This window comes from Limulus polyphemus, unplaced genomic scaffold (genome assembly GCF_000517525.1).
Source record: "Limulus polyphemus unplaced genomic scaffold, Limulus_polyphemus-2.1.2 Scaffold2327, whole genome shotgun sequence".
NCBI lineage: Eukaryota > Metazoa > Arthropoda > Merostomata > Xiphosura > Limulidae > Limulus > Limulus polyphemus.
This window is the reverse complement of record NW_013667937.1, coordinates 169,669-181,387: the sequence shown is the minus strand read 5'-3', so window position 1 is coordinate 181,387 and position 11,719 is coordinate 169,669. Positions and strand designations below refer to the sequence as shown.

Sequence of the window (11,719 nt, the reverse complement as noted above, 5' to 3'; positions counted from 1 at the left end):
ATTATGAACATTGCTCAACATCATGAAAATTAAACCTTATTTTCAATAAGCAATCCTGAAAAATATTTGGGGGTGCTTAACTTTTTTCCAGGTGTATATTATTCATACCTTCGGTGTATAGGACGCAAGCAGATTTTGACATCAAATTTTAGGGTAAAAAAGTGTGCCTCATACGCCGAAAAATACGGTACTTTGTCCTATAAGTGAACATATTTAGGATAACCAATCATAAAAGGGATCTTACGCTTACGTAATGGCCACCCATTTGTACTTTGAAGCCTGTGTAAGGAAACTACATAAAATACGTAGAAAACTTTAGTATAAAAAATACAAACTGTGTTTGTGAAAGAGAATAAGTGACCGAAGTAAATTATTATCAAAGATATATTTTCCTGTTATATAAAACAATTCATATAAACACATAATCGAAACATTTATCAATTCAAAATAAACCATTCTCTGTCAAATCAGCTCATATGGTCACGAAATGTTCGAGTACCAGTTTCATGCAGGTGCGAGCCACGTGGCGTCCAAATTTCCTGATTAAGCTAGTTTTTATAGACACCACTTTAGATTTATAATTATCCTTGTTAGTGATCTTTTTTCTCCAAGTATGAAACTTATAAGAGCTTGCGATAGTAGCTTAGCGCATTCTCCCATATTGTTATGGACAACACAAGTTCTTGTTGTGTGTGTCAAGGTAATGAATTATTAAACAATATCGCATATATGCGTAAGTTAATAATTGTAAGATAATTGAAAAACATGTAAAAGCGAAAGAATATATCGGGATAGTTCTTAATTCTACAACTTCAAATTTATAACCCGAATAGAAAAGTCTATCTTTTCCCAAGTGCTCAAGGTATCAACTTTCTTTAATTATGATTTTTACTTATAATATCATAGTCTTTATGTCAGGTTTTTATTCTTCGACTTGGTATCCAAAACTATTTAATAATACCAAAGAAGCTTGTAATGTAGGTTGATATTGGAATTAAAAAAAAAGTTTACTGCCGAGAAGATTGGGAACAATAAATATTTTTATTTTTTTTAACAAAATGATATATGTTTGTTATTTCTAACTTAATGAATCGTAAGAAAAATAACAGTACACAAATACAATATTTATGTATTCAGTTCGTCCAAGGCAAGGGTAAAATCTATTTTCGTGACCTTACCGCTGATTATCAAAACTACGAATGGAAATATCAAACTTTTCTTAAACAACTTTTGATAAAACTAATATTTTTGAAGTATTATTATTGGTTTTTGAATTCAAATTGTAACGAAGATCCTTATCTATTGATTTTGATGCTATTCCGAGCTCGTAATTTTTTATTTAATAGATGAAAACTTCAATAAATAAGAATCCACACGACGAGTTGTCATACCGTTTCAAGATTTATCAACATTCTTTGAAGATAAAAAAAATACTTTAAGAGATATACGTGATGTTAATATAAATAACATATACGTCCTTCCAAGTCATAACTAAACGCCTCCCTTTTTCTCTCGAAAGACCTTGCCAATGGCTATAAAATCAGCCACATCCTGTTGAGCTGGACGATAAGCAAAACTAGGCCTAGATTATGATTTTGTCCATACACCCCTAGGATAAGCAGGGAAATAAAATTAAATGTTTTTAAAGCTTCGGAAGCAAAACTGCTAAACATCAAAAGCTTCCCAATTAGTTTCACTCTCTCTCCCCCTTCCTCCTCCGGTGTTTCAACGTTAAGTCTCACGACTTACAATGCTAAATTTCGGGTTTCGATACCCGCAGTGGGCAGAGTACAAATAGTCCATTGTGCAACGTTGTGCTTAATAATGAACAATCGTTCATATTTTATTTTGTTTTTTTATTATTACTACTATCAACAACAATGAACTTACAAAGTTAAGGCTCTTCAATCCGTGTGACAACTGTACACTGTTACTATGAGTAAGTAATCATCGAGAGTTTTTGAAAGTTGAATTTCCCTTTGTTTTGTTAGCTCTTTTAAAACAGGTCCATTAAAGGCAATTCAGCGTAATTTGTTTTTCTGCTAGGCATGTAATTTTGTCACAAGATGGACACATCATGTACTTGAAACTAAATTTATTATAAATATATATAATTAGGCCAGAAAAATACTTTAAAAAACACCAAGTATTATCTCGCATTGGTAATTATGATTATAAAGCTTCTTATCGAATTATATTTTAAAATAATAATGATCTAAAATTAATCTCTGCCATTTTTTGTAACATAATTCTGTCGCTGGGTGGATTCTTTCAAGTTATTATGTGAAAATAATTTGAAGTCTAGTCCATGTAACTATAACCAATAAGTTTACTTCGTCCTTAAGTTTTTACACTTCACTAGTACACTGATGAATTATAGGTCTAAGCTTAAAAACGAAGTTAAAACGGAAATACCTCGATAACGGTACTACAACTAATTTAAAGATAAACTTACTTGTGCAGTTTTACGATTAATCAATCGAGTAACTGAATATACACGATAATGAACACTGATCCAAATACTTCGCAGTTCATTCACTAACCGACAGGCCTACTTAACATTTATATCCGATATCTCATTTCTAGATGTTCATCAAAGTTACGACATTTCCGTGATTTTTTCTAGAATATTCTATCCTTATTTGATCTACTCTCTAGCTAATAACAAAATTAAAATATAACTCGTAACACTATTCATAATGGGAAAACAGCCAATCTTCACAGAGTTATACAGTTGTATACTGTTATGAATTCCATACAGTTATTAGTGTAATTGATAACATCCGTAGTAGCCGGATATCTGTAAATGTTTACTAACCATTCTACAGAGGTAAAAATTAAATGTCGCAACTTTGTTGACGGTTAAATATATTTGTTGTTTATAATACTATTTTACGGACAGAAGTTTGTTCTGTAAATCCGTAAAAATTGTTTACTCTTTCTAGTTTTTAAATTATAAAAGATTTTATATATAATATAAAATAAACCTGATGAAACTCGGTTAACTTAGTGATATGTTGCGATTTAAAAACATAATGTTTGCTCTGTCTATCTGTTAATTGTAAACCGCTACCTTAACGATAGACGAAGCAACATGCCCCACGTACTGGAATAAAAGATAACACTTTTGTCGGTGCCGCCATCTAGGTGTAGGTAAGTGGATGAAACCTATGCTAATTGCCCAGAAACACAAAACTAAATTGATCCCTTACGTTCCTTAAACATCAGTCTTTCAACAAAGAAATCGTTAAATCTTTGTGGATTTTGAATTATCGCTGACGTTACTTTTGAAACTACTTTAAATGACGATTTTTTATTGGTTTATCATCATTATAATGAAATTATGGTTTGTTTTTTTGTGCGTGTGTAATAAAAGACTAAAATATAAAATTTTTTGTGACAATTTTTCTATTCAATTTTAAATGTTCTAAAATTGGAGCTATTTTACAAAGTGTTGGAGACATTATTTGTTTATCCGATTTTTCGTTATAGATAAAGGAATGTCATTATAATTATGATAATAATCAGTTCTTTACTGAAATAAACAAAAATTACTTAACTTACGCTAATAATTGATCCAATCACGAAACGTTTTCTCAATATAAAATTCACGGTTTTGCTAACACTTCTACTAAAAGACTCATGCGCTTTCTCATACTGACGTACAGAAAGGGCATCATAATAACGGGTACCCAAGTATCCAGTTCATTACATTTGGTTATCCTAAGTGTATTTTGAACTTCCATTGTAAAAAAAACATATACGATATATATATTAAATATCGAATTTGTGGCTGGTATACATTGAAAGTTTGTTTTGAATTTTGCGCATAGCTACACGAGGGCTACCTGCGCTAGCCGTCCCTAATTTAGCAGTGATAGACTAAAAAGAGGGTAGCTACTAAACACCACCCACCGATAACTCGCGAACTATTATTTTACCAACGAACAGTAAATTTGAACGTAACATTATATATACTACACCCACGGTTGAATGGGCGAGCATGTTCGGTTACGGGGATTCGAATCAGCTATCCTCAGATTACAAGTTAAGCGTCCTAACCACCTGGCGGCCTCCACGGAAAGAAGTAACTGCACGCCTACTGCGAGATTACCAGTTTCAGTACTTCGTATTATGTAAATTAATAACGAATAACATCAAGCATAACTGTGCAATGTTTTTAGAAAGTGTGCCGGGCCCTTATCGAAATAAATCTAACCTAAGTATAAGGGTAATTTTGTATTTTAAAAACAAACAAACTAAAAGTATGAAAGTGAATTAAAACACGATTATCTACCACAATAAAAATGCAAATGTGTTCAGCATATACAATTTATTAGTTTTAAAGGAAAGACTATTTGAAATACAAAACTTCAATATCCAAATATCAGTTTAATTTATAATAATAAAAAAGAAAAAAAAACAGTAAAATATATATAAAAAAAAGGTATGCTAAAATTTCAAATACAATACTTTATGGAAGGGTTAGCGACATGAAGTGAGAACAGATGATGATTGTACAAACTCAGAATAAAAATAGAAGGTTAAACTAGTGATAATGGGTGTTAATTAACCTGCTGACACAAAAAAATTAAATACTTGTGACAAAAAATACTGTACTTCAAAGTAACTAGTAAAGCCAGAGCTACTTTTCAGTTTTTTTTCTTCTTTCCTCAGATGTTTTTAAAAACGTGAGAAAATATTACGAATGTCTTAGCGTAACTGTAGGTCTGTCAGGACCAATAATAATTTGACAGCCACTGCCTTTTGATACTTTCGAGGTATATCATAGTCACTGATTGTATTTATTTAAACTCAAGGTGGAAGAATGCTAACACAAGTACATAGTTAGGCCTTGCCTCATAAAATAGCATTATTTCGGATAAGATTCATGAGATAAAAACAATTAACCTACAAAAAATCATTCCACACTTTTTAATACAATATAATTATAAAAGTTCAAAGTTTATTTTTTTAAATATTTTTCTCCAAGTACTCTAAACTCAGAATGTCCATCTTATACTACTGCACTAAGTAAATTTATTAAGCCTAACCAGTAGTTACCAAAGAAACATTAAAGAATTTCGTAACATCTAAGTACTATTATTATTTTTTTTTATCTTATATTCAATAAAATACAAAATCTAGCAAACTCTAACACAAGATAACAACAGTTCCATTGTCTAGAATACACACAATTTTCCTGACCAACACAGAGAAATAATCCAGCCCAAATATTAATGTGATGTCACTATTCTGTTGAACTGGTTGAAACTGAAGAACCTTCATCACGTATAAAATTTTGTATGTTGTTTAGAACTCCTAAAAATCAGTAAAAATTATAAAGACTATTTATAACCTGGCACTAAGCTACAAATCGTGTGGAATTACACATATGTTTTGTTTTCAAAAGTAGTTGATATTTGTTTATAAACAAAAATGATCAGCTTTATAACATTGTAGCGAGCTAACAGTTTAAAACTTAACTGGATTACCGAGAATGGTGATGCAGGACTGAGTACTTTGTTTAGGTCATAAGGTGTGTATACACTCTACATTTCTGTTAGGTGGGTTGTTGTGCTTCCAGACATTTGCCATTATGAACAGAACCCCATTTATCAAAAATTAGCTAACTTGATACTTGTACACAAATACCAACTCAAGCATATTTACATCACTTTAAAGAGTTACGAATAATCTTACATGCAGCTGATGAAATTAGATGTTCCATTTTTTTTGCTCTAAAATTACTAAATCCAATAAATACTTAACCAAAAAGCCCTGAATGTAGTTTCTCCGGAAAATACAATAAATTAAAGTTTCAAGAAATGGGAAAAGTGTAATATAATTTTCTGTTTTGCATTTTTTTACCCATCATAGTCCAAAAAAGACAGATTAATCTTAAATTTTGAACGTTCTACATTCGTTAACAAATATGATTTTCTATAAAAAAAAAGTAACAGTACAAGTTCTTTGACAGTTGTTTTTGAATATACATAATCTGAAAATTTAAGAATACCAATTTTGAAATGGTTATTAAGCCCAGTCTTTGTAAAATGTAAAAAAAAGAAAAAACAAATTTAAAACAAACTAATTTCCAATTTCTCTTAAATACAATTTACCCAAACTGTAAAAAAAAAAAAATAAAAAAAATTATAATCACTTCTCTCAATCACTTTGAAGAAAAAACAAAATAAACGTGAATGCTATAAAAAAATGTTGCTCCAAACTATTTCAATCTTGTGAACCAACTTCACCAGGTGAAGGTGGTAACTTGTCACTTTGGTATTCTTTGTCTGCATTCTGCGGATAGCTGTTTGTATTACTCTTTGGAAAATCACCCCCGCAATCTGGTTCATCGGATAGCAGTCTACAAGAACTCTCTGCTTCGTCATTGTCTTCTTCATACTGACTGGAATGTGTTGATGATGACAGCAGTGGTAATGACAGATACAAGTCTGAAGATGATGATGTACACAAACTGAGACTGGATGAACTAGGCAGTGCCTTAGTTTGAGCATTAGTATCGAGTCCCCTTAGAGTTGGTTTTGAGCTCTGGGGTGGTGGCAAAGGCTTCTTTTGACCAGAGGCCAAAGAACCTAGTTTGTTAAGTAGAATGATTATATAAATAAATAATTAGTTTTAAAGAGAGAGAGAGAACCAAAATAAGTTCTCTCAATCTGTTCTCAATTCATCTCTCAACAAAAATTTTAACCTATTTGTACTGCGATGGTTTTAACAAGTGAAGTAAACCATTATTTCAATTGCTTGATATCTTTAAAGTTTTTCTTAGTGAAACAGAAAATGCTACCAATATTTTCCGATCGCTAACTTATGAAAAAAAAAGAAAGAAAACAATTAATTCATGTATATACATCTCCTACACAAATCATTTAGAGCATTTTGCAAATTCGAAGCCAGGGATACATCAAGAAAGAAGTGAGAGAACTTCAACATGTTTAATAAAGGTGAAAGTTAATAAATATTAAATCTAAGTCTTTTTTAATGAGGAGAGACGGGAATGGCTTGTACTCTTGGATAGTTCATGTTGGTTGAACACTGGCCCCGTAAGCCAAAGGTCTTGGGTTCAAGCCTGAGACATGGAATTTCTTAACCTATTGTCTTATTTTTGGTTAAAATCAATGTTTTTTAGAAAATGTACTTTTACTAGTTCATAATAAACTTTACATAATTTTCAATTAGATATTCTGAGGTATAAAGAAATTCTACAAGGTCTATCAATCATGACCTGTAAACAGGAGGATGAACAGTTGAAAAATGGACACTTATTGTAACCTTACCAAGGTGAGAAAATTATCAAAGTAACATAAAAGATTAACTAAAACAATTGTATAAAATATTTGAACAATTCAAGTGAATAAAACTACAAATGTTAAGTGTAACAGACCACATGACATTTCCTGAACAAATTATCCTAGTAAAGACTGGAAACTGATGTAATCGTTTCAACAACACTCAAAACATGTCCTTTTCAATCAGTTCTACTCTGGTATGATGAAAAAATAAATCACAGATGTTGAGTTGGAATTTCATAAGAGGTGAAAATATTTATTTATTTATATAAAATGAGAAATTTTCCATGAGAATTTCAAGAATTTTAGTTGGGATTCACAGGTACAAAAATTACTCCTAAAATGTACTGGTGACTTGCAAGTTTACGTTAGGTCTAGTCTGAGCTGCTGATTTGATTTCATACTGTACCTAAATATTAAGGTTTATCTTTAGTCTGAGTTCTAACTTGGTTTCATACTGTACCTAAATATTAAGGTTTATCTTTAATCTGAGTTCTGACTTGGTTTCATACTGTACCTAAATATTAAGGCTTTATCTTTAGTCTGAGTTCTAACTTGGTTTCATAGGGATTAAAGGTAAACTTTAGTATGTAGCTAAGATTAAAGGTAAACCTTAGTATATAGGTACATTATGAAACAAGTCAGCGGCTCAGACTAAAGATAAACCTTAGAGTATAGACATAGTATGAAACCAAGTTAGAACTCAGACTAAAGATAAACCTTAGTGTATAGACATAGTATGAAACCAAGTTAGAACTCAGACTAAAGATAAGCCTTAATATTTAGGTACAGTATGAAACCAAATCAGCAGCTCAGACTGAAGATAAACCTTAATATTTAGGTACAGTATGAAACCAAGTTAGAACTCGGACTAAAGATAAACCTTAGTGTATAGACATAGTATGAAACCAAGTTAGAACTCAGATTAAAGATAAACCTTAATATTTAGGTACAGTATGAAACCAAGTTAGAACTCAGATTAAAGATAAACCTTAATATTTAGGTACAGTATTTTTTTCCACTTCTTTATAAAAGGATTATGTATCTATTTAGTTTGTTTATTTGGCCTGAAATTAATGGCTGAAAAGTGCTTACGTCAATGTATGAAAAAATATTTCAGTTTTGTACTTTAAAAGCAGCTGTAACATTTCTACAACATAAAAGTTTTTTTTTAATTTAGTCTATAATAATCATAGAACTGACAAACAACATTAATATTATATCACATAGAAGTATTATTTGCAAATTCCTTCATGCAAATAGCACCTAAAATTTCCTCATTTCTCACACTAAACTTCCAAATCCTAAGGTGCATTACTCTCAATGATGTATTAACCAAACACATAGTTTGGATCAATCACACGTGAAAATCACCCAAGTTAATCTTGCAGACCTTGGTCCAGCTAGCAACCATCCCATAATATATCTGACTGAATCACATAAATTATTAATTTCTTTAGTGTAGAAATGCTCAGAATTTCCACATAAAGCTATAGAGGATTATCTGTACATTATCTAATTTTGAACTGATAGACTAGATGGAAGACATACAGTCAACAGTACCCACTGCTAACTCTTGGGCTATTGTTGTCTGACCAAATAGTGGGATTTGACCATCACTCATATAGTGTATCCATGATCCCAAAGTGTAGAGGGTGTTTTTGTAGCAATGAGATACATGTAGATTCAAGTTCAGCCATCCTAACCTATAGGCCACACCAAGCCCTCAATACTTTATATACACTTCAGTTTATGTTCTGAGTCTTTTTCCAAAGTTTACCAGGAGTTTTCTCCTACTTCTAGACATGCAAGTGCTATTTCAAGAATTTTAAGTATATAAACAAAACATGGTATATTTTTTTGAGTCAATAACAAGTATGCCAAATTAATAAACTTGGATCTAATATAAATGCCTCTTTTTCTCTGAAATGTATAAAAACAAATTAGCAGTTTGTTTTTTTTCATGGGTGGTTCTCTATCAGTGATGGTCTACTATGGACTCTCTTGACAATGAAAAATGCATTTTGTATTTATAATATCAACCTTATAAAATCCTCTGGTAATTAGAAAACAAACTCCTTGATACTAACATTTTTATTATTGTTATGTAAACTTCAAATGTTCTTTATGTTAGTGTTATATTTCAGAGTATTGCTAATAATTTTGAATAATTCACCTTGAAACCTATCTTCTGATATGTCAGTTTTGAAAAAGCACACAGGCACAGAAAAGCAGATAAAATTGATCATGTTCACTGTCACGTAATATAAGAAAGAAGTTACTGTCTTAACTAAAACATGATTTTAAAGCAGTTTTCATTTCCTGTGGCTAACAATACTTAGATTATGGTTTAACTTCTTTTCATCTTCCTCTCACAATTTCAAGCTGATTGGTTACAAGTGAGAACAACAACACAAACATTTAATCATGAGGATTTTTAAGTACTTGTACATTCTGAAGATACTACCAGAGCCTTATTTTCTTATAGACAAAAAATATCAAATAATCATTTTATGATAAAACTAAATCGAAATACTTCCTTCAATAAGCTACTTTATTTTAAAAATATCAAATGCTGTTTTCACTACAATTATGACTGAAAAACTTAGCCAATCTTGTATCACTTATGGCAAAGCAAAAAAGAAAAAATGTTTAGTTTATGGAAGAACACAGCTTCAACAACTTCCAATGTTTCGAGTACTCAACTATAAACCAAACATGATTTACAGAGATGATCACAATCATGATCTACAGAAAAACTACATTCCTTGTAGGGTTTTATCACGTAAGAGACAGGATATATACTTCTTAATGAAATACAACTTAAACCAACTTTTTTTTCTGTAGATCATTGGTTGGTTCTTTTCAAGAACACCCAAGTACTACATTGTCTATAGAATTTTACTTCCATTTCTTGTAGAGTTTTTATCACGTAAGAGACAGGATATATACTTCTTATTAAAATACAAGTTAAACCAACTTCGCAAAATTCTAAAGACAATATAGTACTTGGGTGTTCTTGAAAAGAACCAACCAGTAATAATCATTTTCTTAAATCTTTTACGGGTAGTTATTACAATATTCAAGACTCTTGAAACTCACCAGTATTATCACCAGAAGTGGTGGGATTTCTAGTTCCTTCTAAACATTCTGAACAATCTTGCACTGGAGACTTCTGTAAAGCACAGTCAGTTTGTTCAGTTTTCTTATCAGCATGAGGACGTGTCCGAGCTACCAATTCGCTGCAACAAATGGGAATAACAACCACAGCATTTTATTTTAATAAATCTGCATTAGTATATTTTAAACAAATATTTTTAATGACAAAATGAATAAAAGCCTACATTAAATATCATGAGATCTCTACTGATTTCAATATTTGATATTACATAAAAACTAGCATACATATGTTTAATGATCCTTTGTTTTGAAATAATTACACCTATATAAATATACATGTTCGTAAAGAGAAGAAACTTATTCAGTTAGTTAAGTCAAGCACTCCTAATTTGTTGACTTGTTATTTTTATGATAACTTTTTACCAACTACTGCTCTTTATAATTATTCAACAAGATTGAATCATGTGCTAACATACATATTCTCTTCTTTGAACACTTATTCTCTATATCCTTTAACATCTTTAGTAACTTTTGGTATCTCCTTATATATTCTAGCATTTTTTCTTTCCCTAATAGCTATCTGTGCTATGGTATATAATTTATTTTACAGTATTAAAATTAAGGATTTAAGTTTGTATCTGACAAAAGTGAAGTTCTTGTTATTCATATTTATCAATTTTAAATAGCTTTCACAGGTAGAAAGTATGAACAAGTCGATCAAGTGGAATTTCCAATTAGATTTTAAACGGCACAAGTTTAGCATGCAACATTCATGCTTCTACATTTCAATAAGCTCTATACTTCTCTAACCAGAAGCAGATATACATCATGCAAAGTGTCATAAATAAACCAATGATTTACACTAAAGATCTTCTTTCTAGCCTACTAAGATCAAACATATTACCAGAATCTGACTGAATAAAAAGTTATAGTTTACATGATAAGCAATTAATACTCTCTTTCTTTTCACCATTTTATTAATTTACAGATTGCAACACAGTAGTATGCTAATAAAACTACACTAACACTCACTTAATAGCTAATATTATTGAACAACAACAAAATATTTCTGACAAACACACAATCAACTTTTAACTTACTTCATTCTAGCTACAAGCCTAGCTGTGTTGAGTGCACTCACTTAATAGCTAATATTATTGAACAACAACAAAATATTTCTGACAAACACACAATCAACTTTTAACTTACTTCATTCTAGCTACAAGCCTAGCTGTGTTGAGTGCACTCACTTAATAGCTAATATTATTGAACAACAACAAAATATT

General features: G+C 30.7%; 1 protein-coding gene across 2 annotated transcripts; it reads right to left on the bottom strand.

Annotated features, from left to right (window-relative positions):
* Nucleotides 1-4,406: 4,406 nt before the first annotated feature.
* On the bottom strand, nt 4,407-11,713 carry LOC111087574. 2 transcript variants are annotated; one of them, XM_022394672.1, is made up of 3 exons: nt 11,643-11,676; nt 10,416-10,555; nt 4,407-6,599 (listed from the first exon to the last, which is right to left on the bottom strand). In XM_022394672.1, exons 1-3 carry the CDS (start codon nt 11,645-11,647, stop codon nt 6,235-6,237), a joined length of 510 nt encoding a protein of 169 aa, XP_022250380.1. In that variant the 5' UTR covers nt 11,648-11,676; the 3' UTR covers nt 4,407-6,234. The 2 variants fall into 2 exon arrangements, with proteins under 2 accessions (XP_022250380.1, XP_022250379.1); XM_022394671.1 differs by having other exon boundaries at nt 4,408-6,599; nt 11,534-11,713.
* Nucleotides 11,714-11,719: the final 6 nt, after the last annotated feature.